Below are 21,289 nucleotides of genomic sequence, written 5' to 3'. Positions count from 1 at the left end.
CCCCACCAGGCCCTGCCCACTGCCACTGCCACCACCGCCCTCCTTGCTGCTCCCTGGGAAAGCTTGGGGGGCGGGGGCGACGAGGGAAGAGGGAGGCCCCTGGGCACAGTGCTGGCTGAGGAGAGGGTCCTTGAGGCCCCATTAACCTGGCCTGTTTATGTGGCTTCTCCAAGTGTTTTTGTAAGAGAAGCCTCCAGCCGCTGCTGGGAAGCTTAACTAACAAAGCTCTGGGGAGGGCTCTCTGGGGGTGTGGGGGCAGGGCCTGGGCCTCCTGGATTCCCTCCAGGGCAGGAGAGAGGAAACTTTGCTGCCTCCTACTTGACCCGGGGCACTTCCTGGGTGGGGCAGGGGGGATGGGGGGCACACAGCGGTTGGCTCCCCTTCCCCATCACCACAAGGCGTGGCATTTCCAGGCAAGGTCTCCCCAGGAGATGCCATTCGGACAACGTCAGTTCCTCATACACGGAAAAGAGAATACAATGTTCAAAAATCGGGTTGGATAAAAAACTTAAATTAGAAAAAAAAAAAGGTTTTAAAAAAATGTGCTTGGGATGATGGCTGCCCCTGGGAAGAGTAGTGACGTGACAAGGAGGGGGCTCCAGCGGCTTCTGGGGCACTGAGCTCTACGTGGTGTTTCTTGTCAGGGGCTGGTTGCACCGGCAGGTTCACCATGTGACGATTCCTGAGCTGCTTGCTTACCAGCTGAGCTGTCTGTATGCGTCCTAAGCAGCAGCATACCTTAGGGACAAGGTTTCCCTGCCAACCTTATCCCCTGGGCTGGGCTCTCCAGGTCCCTGTGGCAGGACCCTCACTGCCTTTCTCCCCCAGGTCCCTGGGAGTGAGCCCCTCTGGCCCTAGGATTCCAGACACACACACACACACACACACACACACACACAGTAATCTCCCTCTCCTTCACTCCCTTTCTCCTTCCTTCCTTCTCCATCTTTCCATCAGCCGGTGCTGTGACCGGAAGAGCTGTGGCAACCGGAATGAGACACCCTCAGACCCCGTCATTATTGACAGGTACAGCTCGGGGAGGCCTGGGAGCTGCAAGGCCTGGGCAGCCTGGGCTCAGTCACAGAGTGGTGGTGGCTCCAGGGAGGGATGGAGCTGCCAACCCCTCTTCCACGCCCATGTTGGTGGCTCTCAGCAGAAAAAAAAAACCTGTCAGACACCAGGGAGCCGCCAGCCATGGCCCCTGAAGAAAACCTTGGTGGCAAACTTTCTGGGGCTGGGCTTAGGAGCTGTGTTCCCTGAGGGAGCCTGGGAAGGGGAAGGGAGGGCCGGAGAGGTGGGGGGGAGGGGTGTGCAGAGAGTGGAGTAGGATGTGAACTTGCAGCAGAGAGAGGCTGAGAGAATGAAGGGACTGGAGTGGGCAGAGCAGGGAAAGTTGGGTTCCAGTCCAGGTGCCACCTCTGCACTGTTTGACTTGACTCCTCTGAATATCCCTTTCCTTCGTTTGAAAACTGGAGAAATACTTGACAGGTTTCAAGGATTGCCAAGGTGATGCATATAAACATTTATTCTTGCCCTAGCCGGTTTGGCTTAGTGGATAGAGCGTTGGTCTGCGAACTGAACGGTCCCAAGTTCGATTCCGGTCAAGGGCACATGCCCAGGTTGTCTGCTCAATTTCCAGTGAGGGACGTGCAGGAGGCAGCCGATCCATGATTCTCTCTCATCATGGATGTTTCTATCTCTTTCTCCCTTTTCCTTCTTCTCTGAAATCAATAAAAATATATTTAAAAAATTTTTTTAATTTATTCTCCAACCATGATTTTTAAAAATTATTATTTTTGAATAGGAAATAATATATAAGGTAAAAAATTCAAAAGGTATTACAAAAGAGTAAATAATGAAAAGTAAGTCTGCCCCCACTGCTATGAATACCATGCTGCACAGACGCTTTTGTATTTTACCTTTTTAAAAAGAACTATAACATATATACAGGGTGGGGCAAAATTAGTTTTAGAGTACGTGAGATACAGAGTTTATTCTTGCGTTATTTATTAATTATTATATTATTTTCCATATGAAGCTACTTTTGCCTCACCTTTTATATCTTAAAAGTCATTCCAGCCCTAACCTGGGGACTGAAGGGTCCTGGGTTCGATTCCCAGTCAGGGCACATGCCTGGGTTGAAGGCTTGATCCCCAGTAGGGGGCGTGCAGGAGACAGCCGATCAATGATTCTCTCATCATTGATGTTTCTATCTTTCTCTCCCTCTCCATTCCTGTCTGAACTCAATAAAAATGTTTGTGTTTTTTTTTTAAAAAAAGTTATTCCATATTGGAACATAAACCCTGCCTTGTCCTTTTAATAAATAAAACATTCACAAGGTACAGATTTTCAAATTGAAAAGGATTTACAGCAAAGTCTCCTACCTCTGCCTCTGATCCATCCATCGCCCTCCAAATAAGCAATCACTGTTAGCAGTTTCTTGTGCATCCTTCCCGAAATAGTCTGTGCATGCACAAGAAAATACAGATATATGTTATTTTGCACCTTTCCCTTTATTTTTATAAAAAGGTGGCAAATTAAATGTACTTTCAGCACCTTCCTAAAAAGTGGGCACATGGCAGTGTATCTACCTGGAAGCTTATATCAGCACACGAGAAGTTTCTTCATTCTTTTTGTGCTACTGTAAAATAGTCTATTGTATGGATAAACTGAAATTTCTTTTTTATTTTTTTAATTTTTTTTTATTGCTTACAGCATTACAAAGGGTATTACATATGTGTCCCTTTTTCCCCCCCGCCCTTGACAGTCCCCTGGCCTCCCCCACCCCCCAGTGTCTTATGTCCATTGGTTATGCTTATATGCATGCATACAAGTCCTTCGGTTGATCTCTTACCCCCCTCCCTCCTGCCCCCCAACCCTCCCCGGCCTTCCCACTGCAGTTTGACAATCTGTTTGAGGCTGCTCTGCCTCTGTATCTATTATTGTTCAAAAGTTTATAATGGTCTCTATTATCCATGAATGAGTGAGATCATGTGGTATTTTTCCTTCATTGACTGGCTTATTTCACTTAGCATAATGCTCTCCAGTTCCATCCATGCCATTGCAAATGGTAAGAGTTCCTTCCTTTTTACAGCAGCATAGTATTCCATCGTGTAGATGTACCACAGTTGAAATTTCTTTAAATGGTCTCTATTTTGGCTGTTTTCTTTCTTTTTCAGGGATAAAATATGCTGCAGTGAATTACTATGTGTCATTTTGCACATGTATGAATTTTATGAAAGATACTAGAGGCCTGTTGCACGAAGAGATTCGTGCAATAGGCCTTCCTTTCCCCTGGCTGTTGGCACCAGTTTTCCTCTGGCACCCGGCACCCAGGCCTTCACTCTGGCCGGGCTCCAGCCGGCGGCACAGTGAAGCCTCACGGCCCTGGGGCCGGCGGCACTGCTCCGGCCCCCGGGCTGTCAGGCTTTGCTCCACCACTTGGAACCTATGTATGCAAATTAACTGCCATCTTTGTTAGGTTAATTTGCATACTCTCCTGATTGGCTGGTTAGCATAGCGAAGATACGGTCAATTTACATGTTTGTCTATTATTAGGTAAGACTAGAGGCCTGGTGCACAAAAATTTGTGGACTCGAGGGGGGGGTCCCTCAGCCTGGCCTATGCCCTCTTGCAGCCTGGGACCCCTCAGAGGATGCCCACCTGCTGGCTTAGGCCCGCTCCCTGGGGGATCGGGCTCAAGATGGCAGTCAGACATCCCTCTGGCAGCCCGGCAGCCCTTGGGGGATGTCCACTTGCCAGCGGGGAGCAGGCCTAAGCTGCAGTCGGACATCCTTAGTGCTGCTGAGGAGGTGGGAGAGGCTCCCACCACCACCACTGTACTGGCAGCCATCAGCCTGGCTAGTGGCTGAGCAGAGCTCCCCCTGTGGGAGCGCACTGAACACCAGGGGGCAGTCCTGCATTGAGCATCTGCCCCCTGGTGGTCAGTGTGTGTCATAGTGACCAGTCATTCCCAGTCGTTCTGCTGTTAGGGTCAGTTTGCATATTATCCTTTTATTATATAGGATAGAAACCTGGTGCACGGGTGGGGGCCAGCTGGTTTGCCCTGAAGGGTGTCCCGGATCAGGGTGGGGGTCCCGCTGGGGTGCCTGACCAGCCTGGGTGAGGGGCTGATGGGTGTTTGCAGGCTGGTCACACCCCCTTCAGGGTGGGGGTCCCCACTGGGGTGCCTGGCCAGCCTGGGTGAGGGGCTGATGGCTGTTTTCAGGCTGGCCACACCCCCTTTAGGGTGGGGGGTCCACTGGGGTTCCTGGCCAGTCTGGGTGAGGGGCTGAGGGCCGTTTTCAGGCTGGCCAAGCCCCCTGATGAGGGAAGCTCCCAGCCTCTCCTTTTTTTTTTAATTCTGGGATTTATTTACCTTCTATTATTGAAACTTCGTAGCCTTGAGAGGAGCTCAGAGCCGGCCAGGGCAGGCGGGAGGGAAGCCTCCTGCTCGCTCCAGCTCCATGGCCACAGCCAGCTGAAAGCAGGTATCTGGGGTTTATTTATCTTCTATAATTGAAACTTTGTTGCTTTAAGTGGAGCTCAGAGCCAGGCCACGGCAAGTGGGAAGCTTGGCTTCCTCCATCATTGGGGCAACCAAGCCTCCTGCTTGCTCCAGCTCCGTGACTGCCGGCCGCCATCTTGGTTAGGTTAATTTGCATATAGTCACTCTGATTTGCTGGCAGGCGTGGCTTGAGGCATAGCGGAGATACAGTCAATTTGCATGTTTGTCTTTTATTAGTGTAAATTACAAGAAGTAGAATTGCTGGGTCAAAAGATAGGTGCCTTTGTAATTTTGATAGTTGTTGCCTGTTTACCCTCTGTAGAGATTATACCGATTGGCATTCATACCAACAATTTTGAGAATGCCTGATCTCCACACTCTTGCCAATTATGTATGTTGTTTATTCATTCAACAAATAATTTTTTAAATATATGTTTATTGATTTCAGAGAGGAAGGGAGAGGGAGAGAGAGATAGCTACATCAATGATGAGAGAGAATCATTGATCAGCTGCCTCCTGCACGCCCCCTACTGGGGATCAAACCTGCAACCCAGGCATGTGCCCTGACTGGGAATCGAACCCTGACTTCCTGGTTCATAGGTTGATGCTCAACCACTGAGCCACACCAGCTGGGCAACAAATAATTTTTTAACATCTACTCTGTGCCAGAGTGCCTTCTATAAGCTGTGGATTAAGCAGTGATGAAAATAGACAAAAAGCTTTGTGTTCATGGGTTTACGACCTAATAGGTGAGATAGACATGAGCTGAGTGGATAAAACATACAGCATGTGAAGTGGCGATAACAGCTGAGGAGAAAAAGAGCCACCAGGAGAGGTCAGGGAGTGCCCAGGAAGGGAGTGTTGAAGTTTTAGATTATGGAAGGAAGGCTTCCCTGAAAAGATGACATTTGAGCCAAGATCTAAAGAAAGTAAGGGAATGAGCCATGTATGAATCTTGGGGGTGGGGCGGAGAATGTTCCTGGCAGGAGTGTACCTGGTGTGTTTAAGGAGCAGCAAGATGGCCCAGGTGACTGGAGGAGGTGATGTCAGAGAGTTAATGGTGGGGCAGGAGGAAGGCAAAACCATGCAAGGCCTTGTAGGTTGCATGTGGGCCATGTGTATAGGCCCTTGTAAGGACTTTGGCTTTTATTCTGAATGATGTGGAAGCCATTGGGGGATTTTGAGAAGAGTGATATGACCTGGTTTATATTTCAGCAAGGCCGCTCTGGCTCCTGTGTTGAAGATGACCTGTAGGAGGCGAGGGAGGAAGCAGGGGGATGCTTTAGGAAGCCATTTCAGTTTTCCCGATAGAGATGATGGAGGCTGGTAAGACCAAGGATGTTATTAGAAGAGGTTGTAAGAAGTGGTTAGATCCGGGATGTATTTCACAGGCAGAACTGACAAGGTGTGTTATGGAAGGAGCGACAAAGTTACAGAGAGAAGTCAGTGATGTCGCCAAGGTTTCTGATGTGTACACCTTAGAAAGAACTTTTGTTTACCAAGAAGGAGGAGATTTCAGGGGGAGCAGGTTTGGGAGGAGGAAAATCGGGAGTTTGGCTTTAAATGTGTTCTGTTTAAGATGGGAATGTTGAAAAGCAGCTAAAAACATGAGTATGGCCCGGCCCAGCTTGGCTCACTGGTTGAGCGTCGACCTATGAACCAGGAGGTAACGTTCAGTTCCTAGTCAGGGCACATGACCAGGTTTCGGGCTCAATCCCCAGTGTGGGGCATGCAGGAGGCAGCCGATCAGTGAGTCTCTCTCATCATTGATGTTTTGTTTTGTTTTTTAATCTGTTTTCCTCTCTGAAATCAATGAAAATATATTAAAACAAAATAACAACAACACCTGAGTATACCTCTTAAGGGAAAGATCCCTTGAGATAGAAACTTGAATGAATGAAATCATTCAAGGGAATGAGTGTTAACAGAAAATACAACAGGTTCCAGAACTTAATCCTGGGTACAGTGTTTGTAGGTCATAGAGATGTGGAAGTAGCAAAGAAGAATGAGAAGGAGCAGCCAGTGTAGTCAGAGGGAAGTCAGGGGAGTGCAGAACCCTAGATAAGGAAATATTCCAGAAAGGACACAGTGGTCAACTTATCACACGCTGCTGTGGATAAGATAAAAAGACTAAGGATTCACCACTGGACTTAGCAACGTGGGGAACTTTGGTGACATCAATAACAGCGATTTCCGTGGAGTGGAGAAGCAGAAGTCTGACAGAGTGGGTTTAAGAAAGAATGGGAGGCCCTAGCCAGTTTGGCTCAGTGGATAGAGCATTGGCCTGCAGTCTGAAGGGTCCCAGGTTCAATTCCGGTCAAGAGCACGTGCCCAGGTTGTGGGCTTTATCCCCAGTAGGAGGCATACAGGAGGCAGCCGATCAATGGTTCTATCTCATCATTGATGTTTCTATCTCTCTCTCGCTCTTTCTTCCTCTCTGAAAGCAATAAAAATAAAAAATAAAAGAATCACTTTTTTAAAAAAATGAATGAGAGAAGAGAGATTAGAGACAATGACTAGAGGAATTCTTTTGAGTTTTGCTGTAAAGGGATCAAAGAAACGTGGTGCTGGCTGGAGCACAATGTAAGGCCAAGAAGAAATATATGGCTTGTTCATATGCTGATGAGAAAAACTCAGTAGGAAAGGGGGAAATGATGATGCAAGAGACAGAAGAGAGAATTGCTAAAGCTATGCCCTTTAGTTGGCAAAGGGCATGGGGCCCTGTGCACAGGACTGGTTTTAGCTGAAAGCACAGAGTTATCCATGGAAACAGCAGTGAAGATGGAAAACCGAGGGTCAGAAGTGGGTAAACGGGTATATACAATGCGGGAGCTTGCAGGCATTCTCTTCTGATTGCTATGTTTTCTCAGAAAAATAAGAAGCAAGGTCAACAGTTGAGGATGAGGATGGAAAGGGAGACATTAAGGCATAAAATAGTTATGTCCAGGGGAGTGAATGGGCCATGGAAATGTTGTGTGATTGCCAAAAAGCACTAAGGACCCACCTAAGGTTTGTGGTCATAAATCTAAAGTGAGACCTTTCTCCAGCCATGCAGAGCGGCACAAATGCAGGCGCAATGAAACATGAGAGGCAAGAGAGTGAAAGTATATGCAAGGGGTGTTTACAAAAATGGAACAAGAAATTTAGGCTGGTTAAGGAGAGGACTGTGGGAGAGTGAAGAGAAGGCAGGATAAATGGAACATGGGTTCTGATGGAGCCAGAGAACTATTGGAGTCGAGGTCCTAGTGGGAGGTTAGAGAGTGGGCTGCCTGTGGGTAGGATTATTGGGGGATTGCCTTTATTGGTATTGTGTGATCTCGGGAGGCTGGGGATGGCTGTTGCAGGAGAGATGCTCAAGGAGTGGAAAGAGAATGTGTTGGAGGAATGATATATCTATATTGATATTGAAATAACCAAGAATTATGACAGGACCAATGTTCAAGAGCATATATAGTGATCCAGGGATAAAATCTTCAAGGAATAAAGGCAGGTGATCTCAGTGTTGAGAAATGACTGCAACAAGCAGTGATTGCTATAATTTTTTCCCACCTTTCTTCATCATACAAGTCAACTGTGATATCGGAATGAATTCCATTGCTCTTACTCTGAGGTTGAGCACACTTTCATGTACTTAAAGTCTATTTGTATTTCTTTTTCTGTGAACGGTTAGTGCATATCCTTTGTTTATTTTTCTGTAACAGATTGGCTTTTGTTACTGATTTGTAGGAATATATGTTAAGGAAATTAGCCCTTTGTCATGAGTTGCACCAATTTTTTTTCCAGTTGGTTGTTGTCCTTCAACTTTTTTATGGTGAAATTTACCCAGTCCCTCAACCTTTTAAGTACTTTGAATCTTCATCATATTTAGAAAGTTCTTTATCATGCCAAGATCATTTTTAAAAATTTATCCTGTAGTTTCTTTCAGTACTTTTATGGTTTCATTGTTTACATTAGATACTTGATCCACTTGAAAAAAATTGTAAGTTATACCTAGATAATACAGAGTAAAGAAAAATATAACAAAATAAAAATTAGCGCCCTGACCGGTTTGGTTCACTGGATAGAGCGTCGGCTTGGGGACTGAAGGGTCCCAGGTTCGATTCCGGTCAAGGGCGTGTACCTTAGTTGCAGGCACATCCCCAGTGGGGGGTGTGCAGGAGGCAGCTGACCAATGCTTCTCTCTCATCAATGTTTCTGACTCTCTATCCCTCTCCCTTCCTCTCTGTAAAAAATCAATAAAATATATATTTTTTAAAAAATAAAAATTAGGAAGCATGATAGCCAATGTACATTTGTGAACCTACCGACAAACTTAAACTTAGAACATTAAAAATAGCATTGATGCCACCACCATCTTCCTTCCCCGTCTCATACCACTGCCTGCCCCCTCCTAAAGGTAATAAATAAATTGAGGTTTGTGTTTATCATGACCTTGCTCTTTAAAATAATAAATGATCACAAATTATATAACATTAAGCATGTTGTTTAGTTGTGCTTATGTTTAACTTTATAAAAATTGTTATTTCATATATAGTAGTCTTCTAAAATGTTTTTAAATTCAGCATTATATTTCTACATTTTTCTGTTACTATATTTAGCTGTAGTTCATTGTATTTCATTTTTGCTATGATAGGCAAAGCTGCTATGCACAGACTTGTTTGTCTCTCCTAATGTGAGTAGGTACAAGAGTTTGTTTAGGGTATAAACCTGGCACTGGAATGCGATGTTTTTTATTCATTTTCCTTGCTGGGTTGTACTAGCCAGGCCTTCCAGTACAATGTTGAATAATAGCACTGAGAACGAACATCTGTCTTGTTCCTGATCTTAAGCGGAAATACTCAGTGTGTCACCATTATGTATGTATGTGCGTATGCATGCATGCATGTATGTTTGCATGTATGTTGCTATGTGTTTTTCATAGATGCCTTTTATCAGGTTGAGGAAATTCCCTACTCGACTTAGTTACTGAGAGTTTTTATCAGGAATGCATGTTAGATTTGTCATGTGCTTTTTCTGCATCTTTTGAGATGACCTCTTTTTTAGTTTATTATGAATTACATCAGTTGGTTTTCCAATGTTAAAACCAACCCTGTATTTCCCATATAAACTTCACTTGGTCATGGCATATTAACCTTTTAATATACTGTTGGATTTGATTTAATAACATTTTACATAGAATTTTTGCATCGATGTTCATAATGGATATTTGTCTCTCGTTTCCTTGCAATTTCTTTGTCTGGTTTTGGCATCAAATATGATATGCTGGCCTTATAGAATGAGTTGGGAGGTATTTCTTCCTCTTCAGTTTTTTTAAAGAGTTTGGGTAGAGTTGGTATTACTTCTTCCTTAAGCTCTTCTAAAATGGGCTTTGTGAATTTGTATCTTACAAGGACTTTGTCCATTTCTTACAAGTTCCTGAATGAACAATTTGTCCATTTCTTACAAGTTGCCTGGCATAAAATTGTTGATAATATTCCCTATCCATTTAATATATCTAGAATCTGTAGCGATGTCACTACTCTCATTTCTGATATTGGCAAATTGTATCTTCTCTTTTATTCCTGAGCAATATAGCTACAGGTTTATCCATTTTATTGACCTTCTACAAGAACCAGCTTTTTATTTCATTGGTTTCCTCTATTGATTTTCTGTTTTCTGTTTATATTTATTAGTTCCTATCTTCTGCTTACTTTGGGCTTAATTTCCTCTCCTTTTCCTGGTTTCTTAGAGTGGAAGCTGAGGCCTCTCTTGTTGTCTAAAACAGGCTTTTAGTGCTATACATTTCTCCCTAAGTACTGCTGTAAGGGTATACACAAATTACGATATGTTTTCATTTTTATCCAGTTAAAAATACTCTCTCATTTCCTTTTTGAGTGTTTTTTTTAAAATACCTATGTGTATTTAGTTTCCAAAATTTGGACGATTCTCCTAGAATCTTGCCTTTTTTGATGTCTTATTAGCAAAATGTTATTTTGTTCCTTTAGTGATTACTTTAGGACTTGTAGTGCACATCTTTAAGTTACTGCAATCTATTTTATTATACCATTTCATGTATAGTATGCTATTGTATCGTGGATTTTTTTTTTACATATGTTCTAAAATCCACAATACATTGTTATTATTTTTATTTAAACAGCCAAGTATTTTTAAAGAAAATTAAATAATATGAAAAAAATTATATATTTGCCTATGTAGTTACCATTTCCTTTGTGTGTTTTTAAATATGTTTTTTATTTTATTTTATTATTAGAGGCCTGGTGCATGAAATCTGTGCCCGGGTAGGGTCCCTAGGCCTGGCAGGTGATCAGGGCCAATCAGGGCCTTCTGGCTGCCAGCTGGTGGTCAGTGCATGTCATAGTGAGCGATCGAACTCCCGGTCTCCTGGTCAAACTCCCAAGGGGACAATTTGCTTATCAGGCTTTTATATATACAGAAAGATTATTGTTTTTTATTCCTCACCTAAGGATATTTTTCCATTGATTTTATTTTTCTTTTTAGAGAGGGTGGAAGAGAGAGGGAAAGACAGAAATATCGATGTGAGAGAAACACATTGATTGGCCGCCTCCTGCATGAGCCAACCAGGGCCCAACCTGGGAGGAGCCTACAACCGAGTTACAAGCCCTTGATCAGAATCTTGTAGCTTCCTTTTAGTTAATCCTTTTATCAGCATTTTTTAAATCATCTGAGGAGTGAGGATATTTTTTTCCATTGAGTTTAGAGAGAGTGAAAGGGAGGGAAGAGGGGGATAGAGAGAGAGAGAGAAACACCGATGTGACCGAGACATTTTGATTGGTTATCTCCCATGGGCACCCTCGTAGGGGGTGGCGATTGGACCTGCAACACTGGTATGTGCCCTTGACCTGGAATCAAACCAGCTACCTCGAGTGCACAGGCTGACACTCTTTTTTTTTTTTTTTTATAATATATTTTATTGATATTTTACAGAGAGGAAGGGAGAGGGAGAGAGAATTAGAAACATTGATGGGAGAGAAACATTGATCAGCTGCCTCCTGCACACCACCTACTGGGGATGTGCCCGCAACCAAGGTACATGCCCTTGACTGGAATCGAACCTGGGACCCTTCAGTCCGCAGGCCGACGCTCTATCCACTGAGCCAAACTGGTTAGGGCTGGGCTGACACTCTTAATGACTGAGCCACACTGGCCAGGGCTTATCAGCATTTATTGATCCTTTATTTCTAATAATATTTTTGCTTTAGTGTCTGTTTTATAGATATTATTTATAGGCTCTATCAACTTACTTTTGGTTATATTTGCTTCATATTCCTTTTTACATCCTACGATTTTCAACCACTATGTGTCCTTATGTTTCAGATATTTCTCTCTTAACTGCATATTGCTGAATTTTTAAAAAAATCTAGTTTGTTTTTCACCTGGCAAGTTTAGTCCATTTACTTTATTGAGATTATGATTTATTTCAACTATTTTCTATTATCTTTTCTGAATAATATTCCCTATGATTTTTGTACTTTTTATTTGTTCCACTTCTATTTTTTTTTCCTTTCTTACTATTTAAAATGGTTTAACTACTTTGTTTGATGTGGTTGTATGTATTTCTTTTTTTAAAATATGTTTTTATTGATTTCACAAAGGAAGGGAGAGGAAGAGAGAGAAAGAAACACCAATGATGAGAGAGAATCATTGGTCAGCTGCCTCCTGCATGCGCCCTACTGAGGGTCAAGCCTGCAACCCAGGAATGTGCCCTTGACTGGAATTGAACCCGGGACCCTTTACTCCACAGTCCAACGCTCTATCCACTGAGCCAAACCAGCTAGGACTGTATTTCTTATTTTATTTTCCCCTTTACTGGTTTGGAAATTTATTCATTTCATTTCTATTCTTTTAGTCATTATTCTTAAAATTTACTATATATTCTTAATAAAGTCATAATTTCTTCCCTGACTAATATTAGAGTCTTTGACAGTGGTGTGCTGGAGCTGGCTCATACTGACTCACAAGAGCTAATTATTAGTAATTCTGCTCAACTCCATATTCAGAGACTTCCCATTGATAGCTTGAAATCAGCCATGGGGGAACATATAACCATGGAAATCAACAAACACTATAAATCAGTGTTTTCTCCTCTCTAGAAATGGTTGTTAAACACTTGCCAGCACACCATAAATCTTAGGACATTCGATTACCCCATGAATTTTGATTATTTTTAAATTCTGCACATTATTATTATTACTAGAGGTCCGGTACACGATATTCGTGCACTGGGGTGGGAGGGGGGTCTGGGACCCCTCACTCCTTACTGTCCTCCTGCTTGCTGCTCCTTACAGCTTGACTCATTGCTCCCACTACTACCGCTGCGCTCGCCAGCTGTGAGCTGAGCCACACTTCCCTGTGGGAGCACACTGACCACCAGGGGGCAGGTCCTGCATTGAGCGTCTGCCCCCTGGTGGTCAGTGCACATCATAGCGGCCAGTTGTTCTGGTTGTTCTACTGTAAAGGTCGCTTAGGCTTTTATTATATAGACTAGAGGCCTGGTGCATGAAATTCATGCACTGAGGTGGAGTGTCCCTCAGCCCAGCCTGTACCCTCTCCAATCTGGGACCCCTCGAGGGATGTCTGACTGCCCGTTTAGGCCCCACCGGGATCGGGCTTAAATGGGCAGTCGGACATCCCTCTCACAATCCAACCGCTCCCAACCGCTCTCCTGCCTGCCTGCCTGATTGCCCCTAACCACTTCTGCCTGCCAGCCTGATCACCCCATAACCACTCCCCTGCCAGCCTGACGCCTAACTGCTCCCCTGCTAGCCAATTGCCCCTAACTGCCCTCCCCTGCTTGGCAGGTCACCACTAACTGCCCTCCCTTGCCAGCCTGGTCACCCCTTTCTGTCCTCCCCTGCAGGTCTGGTCACCCCTAACTGTCCTCCCCTGCCAGCCTGGTTGCCCCCAACTGCCCTCCCTCCCCTGCTGGCCTGATCACCCACAACTGCCCTCCCCTGCCGGCCATCTTGTGGCAGCCATCTTTGACCACATGGGGGTGGCCATCTTGTGTGTTGGGGTGATGATCAATTTGCATATTACTCTTTTATTAGATAGGATTATTATTATTATATATAAACTAGAGGCCCGGTGCACAAAAATTTGTGCACTGGGGGGGGGGGGGGCGGGGGGCGTCCCTCAGCCCGGCCTGTGCCCTCTCACAGTCTGGGACCCCTCGGGAGATAATGACCTGCTGGCTTAGGCCTGCTCCCAGTTGGCAGAGGGCAGGCCCAATCCCTAGGTGCAGCCCCTGGTCGGGCTCAGAGCAGGGCCGATTGGGGATTTGGGGCGCTGCCCCCTGTCATGCACAGAGCAGGGCGGATTGGGAGGTTGCGATGCCACCCTCAGTCACGATCAGGGTAGGGCCGATTGGGGGGTTGGGGCACCGCCCCCTGTCACACTCAAGGCAGGGTCGATGGGGAGGTTGCGGCGCCACCCCCTGTCACGTACAGAGCAGGGCCAATCAGGGGGTTGGGGCGCCGCACCCTGTCACACACAGAGCCGCAGGGCAATCATGGGGTTGGGGAGCTCCCCCTATCAGACACAGAGCAGGGCTGATCAGGGGGTTGGGGCGCCTTCTCCTGTCACGAACAGAGCAGGGCCGATAGGGAGGTTGTGGCCCCGCCCCCTGTCACACACAGAGCCGCAGGGCGATAAGGGGGTTTGGGCGCTGCCCCCTGTCACACTGATCCTGGTGCCAGGAGGCCTCTCGGCTCTGCCGATCCCGGTGCTGGGAGGCATATTACCCTTTTACTATATAGGATGGAGGCCTGGTGCACAGGTGGGGGTCGGCTGGTTTGCCCTGAAGGGTGTGCTGGATCAGGGTGGGGGTCCCCACTGGGGTGCCTGGCCAGCCTGGGTAAGGGGCTGATGGCTGTTTGCAGCTGGTCACACACCCTTCAGGGTGGGGGTCCCCACTGGGGTCCCTGGCCAGCCTGGGTGAGGGGCTGAGGGCTGTTTTCAGGCTGGCAGGTGACTGAAGCTCCCAACCGCTCCTTTTTTTCTTTTTTTCTTTTTTAATTCTGGGCCAGCTTTAGCTTTGAGGCTTGGCTCCAGCTCTTAGGCCTCCGCTGCTGAAAGCAGGTTTCTGGCCTTTGTTTACCTTCTGTATTTGAAACAATATTGCGAGCCTACTGGCTGAAGCCCTGCGACTAAAGCAGGTTTCTGGGGTTTTGTTTAGCTTCTATATTTGTAACATAGTTGCTTAGAATTGCAGCTCAGAGGCCGGCAGCGGCAGGCAAGGAACGTTGGAGTCCTCCGTCACTGAAGCAAGCAAGTCTCATGTTCGCTTTAAGCTGCCTGGCTGCTGGCTGCCATCTTGGCTGGCAGTTAATTTGCATATCACCCTGATTAGCCAATGGGAAGGGTAGCAGTCGTACGCTAATTACCATGTTTCTCTTTTATTAGATAGGATACTAGGGGCCCAGTGCACGTAGGGTCCCTAGCAGCTGCCAGCTGCTGGCCAGGGCCTCTCTCCCTTCCCCCAGCTGCCTGCCTCCACCCCCTGGTCGAACTCCTGGGCAACTCCCAGTTGAGGGGGCAATTTGTATACTATGCTTTTATTATATAGGATTTTTTTATATTTATCCAATTTTTGCTCATCTTTTTCTTGTATCTCAAACAACATTTTGTGGGGTTATTTTTGGAAGTACATCTGTTAGAAATCCCTCCTTCAGTAAAGGTCTGCTGATGGTAAACCATTCTCACTTTTGTTTTACTATAAATGTCCTGATATCATTCTTTCTTGAAAAATCGTTTTCCTGGGAACACAATTCTAGATTGATAGTTATTTTCTTACTTAGAGCTTTGAAAATATTTCCGTTGTTGCTGTTGAAAAGTATGACATAGTTGTCATTTTTTTGTGAGTAAACTCTCTTCTCTGGCTCTATATAAGAGCTTCTTTTTGTCTTTAGAGATTTTTAGTGAATGGATTATTCAATAATTTCTCTTGGGGCAAGTGGCAGCTACCAGAAAAAAAAATAGAGGTGGATTGAATATTTCATCTTTCCCCACCAGTTATAAATATCATCCATGCTATATTTTAAATGTAATCCTATGTAATAAAAGCCTAATATGCAAATCAACCAAACGGTTGGAACAAGCAGAGCTATGACATGCACTGACCACCAGGGGGCAGACGCTCAGTGCAGGAGCTGCTCCCAGACTGCAGGCCCCAGGCCAGTCAAGGCAGGTGCCAGCCATTTCACCCACCCCCTGATTGCCCCACCAGTCACCTCCTATGGAGGGAGAGGACCAGTGGTGGCGGCAGGGGTCAGGGCTGGTGAGCAGGTGGTGCCAGGCTGGCCAAGATGGGTGCCAGCAGGAGCCCCTGATCATCCCACCAGTCACCTCACAGATCAGCCCTGATCGCCAGCCAGGTCTAGGAACCCTACCCATGCACAAATTTTGTGCACTGGGCCTCTAGTTGTGTATATTCCTGGACTTTCCATTCTATTTCACTATTTCATCTATTTATTTATGTGGAAACATGATGCTGCTTTCTGAAGATTTATAACATGTTTTAGTAACTGGTAGGTCTAGCACTCCTTCACCATTACTCTTATACTTTATAATTTTTTCATCTCTCCTTGATTATTTTTTTCATATTACCTTAATGATTAGATTGTCTAGGTCACCTCAAAATTACTTCCCTGTGTCATTTTTAACCCTTTTCGGTCCAACGTGGAGGCTGACTCGACAGACCAGGTGCTAGGAGCAGGTCCAACGTCGAGGCTGAGGTCGACACTGCAAACCAGTTCAACATTCAGTCCCGTCAATTAATTCGGACCAGACTGTTTAAATTCCAAAAATAAAATTGGACCACAAAGGGTTAAAACTGTGGTAAAGAAAGATATAACAGCCCGGCCAGGTGTGGCTCGGTGGTTGAGCATCAATCAATGAACCAGGAAGTCACAGTTCGATTCCCAGTCAAGGCACATGCCTGTGTTTCAGGCTCAATCCCCAGTGTGTGGTGTGCAGGAGGCAGCCGATCAATTATTCTCTCTCATTACTGATGTTTCTATCTCCCTCTCCCTCCCTCTCTGAAATCAATTTAAAAAAAAAAGAAACACATAACATGAAATTTACCATCTTTACCATTTTAAATATACAATTCAGTAGTGTTAAGTATATTCACCTTGTTGTACAACAGATCTCCAAAACTTTTTCTTCTTGCAAAACTGAAACTATACCCATTAAACTACAACTCCACATTTTTCCCTCTCCCAGTCCTGGACCCATCAGTCTCCTTTCTGTTTCTATGAATGTGTCTATTTTAAGTACCTCATATAAGTATAATGATACAGTACTGTCTTTTTGTGACTGGCTTATTTCATTTAGCATAATTTCTCCAGTTGATCCTGCTGAAGCATGTAACAGGACTTTCTTCCTGTTTAAGGCTGAATAATATTCCCTTTTATGTATATACCACATTCATCCATTAGTGGGCATTTGGATGTTTCCATCTCTTGGCTATTGTGAATAATGCTGCTGTGAATATGAGTGTGAACATATCTATTTGAGATATTGATATTTGAGATATCAATTCTTTTGAAGATATACCCAAAAGTGGTATTGCTGGATCTTATGATAATGTTTAATAGATTTTTTGAGGAACTCAATACTGGTTTCCATAGCAGTTGCACCATTTTACAATCCCACCAGCAGTGCCCTAGGATTCTTATTTCTCCAACACTTGTTATTTTCTCTTTATACATTGTAGCCATGCTATTGGGCGTGAGATGATTTCTCATTGTGGGTTCTCTTTTCATTTCTTTATTAAGTGATGTTGAGCATCTTTCAGATACTTTTGGGACATTTGTACATCTTTTTTGTTTTTCTTGTTAATCCTCACCCAAGGATATTTTTCCCCCATTGGTTTTTAGAGAGAGTGGAAGGGAGGAAGGGGGAGAAAGAGAGAGAGAGATCAATTAGTTGCCTCCCTCACGGGGCGGGGGATTGAACCTACAACTCATTTATTGTATGAGATGCTATAGGTAGGGGGGTCCAAATCTTTTATTTCCTTGTTGATATTCTTGCTAGTAGTTGTATTCATTATTAAAAGTAGGGCACTGGATCTCCAACTATTATTGTTGAATTATCTGTTTTTTCCTCCAATTCTGTAATTTTTTGCTTCATGTATTTTGGAGCTCTATTGTCAGGTGCACATATGTTTACAATTATTATTTTTTCTGGTAGACTGACATTTTTATCTTTATAAAATGTCATTCTTTGTCTCAAAGCAGTTTTGTCTCAAAGTCTATTTTGTGTGATATTTTTTAAATATATTTTTTGTTGATTTCAGAGAGAAAGGCAGAGGGAGAGAGAGATAGAAACATCAATGATGAGAGAATCATTGATCAGCTGCCTCCTGCATGCCCCCTACTGGGGATCAAGCCTGCAACCCAGGCATGTGCCCTTGACCAGAATCAAACCTGGGACTCTTCATTCTGCAGGCCGATGCTCTATCCACTGAGCCAAACCGGCAAGGGCCATTTTGTGTGATATTAATAGAACTGGTCCAGCTCTCAATTGCTTAGAGTTTGATTGATATATCTTTTCCAACCCTTTTATTATCAACCTATTCCTATCTTTTAATCTAAATTATGTCTCACGTAGACAACATAAAGTTAGATTATGTTTTTTTTATTTTTATTTTAGGGGCGTTGTTTACGAAAATAATTCATTTAATAATAATGTGTTGCAACAAGTATGTGCATTCAAACAACATGAAGTAATTGAAGTAACATGATGCTGACAATGGCACTCTCCAAAATGCTTCTGATTCACAATTGTGGGATATTCAATATATTTAAAATACTAGATGAAAAAAATAAAATAAATAAAATAAAATACTAGATGAAATACAAACAATTACTATTTCATTTCAATTTTAATGTTTATATTTACACTAGATTTATTCATTAAAATTATATAAATTAGTCTTTAGCATTTAATGTCTTGAAAGTAAATAACTATTACTTATGCGTCCAAATTTCTCTCTGTTTTTGCATGGAAAACTGTCTAAAAATATACATCAAGAATAATGGTATTTAAAAGCAAACATTGTCCTGGCATCAACAAGCCCACTATTTCTTTAAGAACACCAGTATTCTTGCTGATAGGGCACAATCCAGAATACACTGAGTGGCCAGATTATTATGACCACCCCATCAGTACTTCATTGACACTTCCAAAAATACTGAATACTGAAAACTTCCTAAGCAAATACTCTCAAGGTTTTATTATTATTATTTGCATAACTAATTCACTTCATTGTACTGAGGGGGTGGTCATAATAATCTGGCCGGTCATAATAATCTGGCCACTCAGTGTATTTATTTTAAGTAGCACCACATACTTTTCATTCATGATCAAAATTTATTGAGTTCCCACTAAATGCCAAGCATTTGCTAGGCTATGAGGAATATAAAACAATAACAAGACACAGACTCTGACTTCAGTAAGCCCACAGTTTATTAAGGAAGATGGACATATAGAAAAATAATTATAATGCAACATTATAAATTACCATGCATGTAGAATACAAGATATTCCTGGGGTGACAATAAAGTAATAGTGGAGAAGTTCTAAATCCAAGGGAAATCTAATATATAAATAAGATATGTGGGCTCTAACCTCTTCAGCTACCTATGCAACTCAACAGACTGTAAAACTTTAAATTTGCATTTTCTAAGTTTATTTTTTTCTTTTTTTATTGAATTTATTGGGGTGACATTGGTTAATAAAGTTATATAAGTTTCAGTTGTGCAATTCTATAACATCATCTGCATATTGTATTGTGTGTTCACCACACCAAAGATTATGTTTTTTAATCCACTTGGCCATTCTTTGCCTTTTAATTGGAGTGTTTAATCCATTTACATTTAATGTACGTACTGATAAAGTAGGATTTATGTCTGCAATTTTGCTTTGTGTTTTCTGTCTTATTTTTTGTTGTTGTTTTTTCTCTATTACTCCATTACTGTCTTTTTTGTGTTAAATGCATAGTTACCAGTATACCTTTTTTTGCTGTTGTTGTTATCTAATTTTGAGCAATTATCTTAGTAGTTTCCCTGGGAATATAAATTAATATTTTAATTTAAAACAATCTAATTTAGATGATCAAATTAGCTATAATAATGCACAGAAACACTGCTGCAATATAGATTCATTCTCTTTCCTCTCCTTTTTTTTTATTAATTCTCACTTGAGGATATTTTCCCATTGATTTTTAGAGAGTGTGGAAGGGAGTGGGAGAGACAGAGAGAGAGAAACATCAATGTGAGAGAGACACATTGATTGGTTGCCTCCTGCACATGTCCTGACCAGGGTCGGGATCAAACGTGCAACAGAAGTATGTGCCCTTAATTGAGAATCAAACCCAGGACCCTTCATTGCACAGGCAGATGCCCTACCCACTGAGCCAAAACCGGCCAGGGCTCCTCTCCTTTTTTATATCCTTGTCAATCACAGTGTAGGTTTACACATCAAAAGCCCATCAACACAGTTTTATAAGTACTGCTTTGTGCAGTTTTCTTTGATATATTTCATTTTTTAGAGCAGTTTTCGGTTTATAACAAAAGTGAGCAGAATGTACAGAGAGTTGCCCTGCCCCCCTCCCACACACACTCATGCAGTTAGTTGTCTTTTAAATTAGGTAGGAAAACAAAATAAGTATAAACAAAAATAGATATGTAATGTCTTTTATGTTTATCTGTATGGTTACTTTTACAAGTACTCTTTATTCGTGTGGATTCAAATTACTCTCTTGTGTCCTTTCATTTCAGATTGAAGAATTCCTTTTAGTATTTCTTATAAGAAAGATCTGTTGGTCATTAATTCCCTCAGTTTTTGTTTATCTTCTTAAATCATCCTTCACGTTTATTTAATTTTAATTTATACTTCATGTTTGAAGGATAGTTTTACTATAATTTTTGGTTGACAATTGTTTTCTTTCAGCACTTTCAATATGTCATTTTACTGTCTTCTGACCTTTCTGGTTTTTAATGAGAAGTCAGCTGTCCATGGTGAGCTGCTTCTCTCTCTTGTTGCTTTCCAAATTCTTTCTATGTCTTTGTCTTTTAACAATTTGAGTATGCTTCTATGTGTGCATCTCTTAGTTCACGTTTCTTGGAGTTCATTAAGCTTCTTAGATGTGCAGAATAAGGTTTTTCATCACATTTAGGAAGCTTTGGGCCATTATTTCTTCAAACTTTCTTTCTGCCCATTTCCTTTCCTTCTTTCCTGCTGGGGGTCCCACTATGTATATGTTGGTATTCTTAATGGTGACCCACAACATCTTAGGCTCTGTTCATTTTTAGTCATTCTTTTTTCTTTCTGCTCCAGAGCTGGGTACTCTCAATTGACTTATCTTCAAGTTCACTGATTTCTTTTTCTTCTGTCAACTCAGATATGCTGTTGAGTTCCTCTAGAAAAATTATTTTTAAGTTGTCCTTTTCAACTCCAGAATTTAAATTTGGTTCTTTTTTATAATTTGTAACTCTTTATTGATGTTCTCTATTTGGTAAGATATTATTATCATACTTTCTTTTATTCTTTAGACATGGTTTCCTTTAGTTCTTAAAGTATTTGTAATAGCTGTTTAAAGTATTTGTTTAGTAAGTCTAACATGTGGGCTTCCTCAAGGACAGTTCCCACTAACTGCTTTATTTCTCATGTATGAGTCATAGTTTCTTGTTACTTTGCATGTTTCATAATTATTTGTTGAACATGAATAGTTTAATACTATAATGTGGTACTTCTGCA

General features: G+C 42.8%; 1 protein-coding gene across 1 annotated transcript in view; it reads left to right on the top strand.

Moving 5' to 3' along the window:
- The window catches only part of EBF4 (EBF family member 4), a 56,495-nt gene that overhangs the window by 13,964 nt on the left and 21,242 nt on the right, over nt 1-21,289 (top strand). The window contains 1 exon segment of the mRNA XM_059705731.1: nt 958-1,026. Coding sequence (XP_059561714.1) covers nt 958-1,026 — 69 coding nt within the window.

Source organism: Myotis daubentonii, chromosome 8 (assembly GCF_963259705.1).
Source record: "Myotis daubentonii chromosome 8, mMyoDau2.1, whole genome shotgun sequence".
NCBI lineage: Eukaryota > Metazoa > Chordata > Mammalia > Chiroptera > Vespertilionidae > Myotis > Myotis daubentonii.
This window is presented reverse-complemented; position numbering and strand designations above follow the sequence as displayed.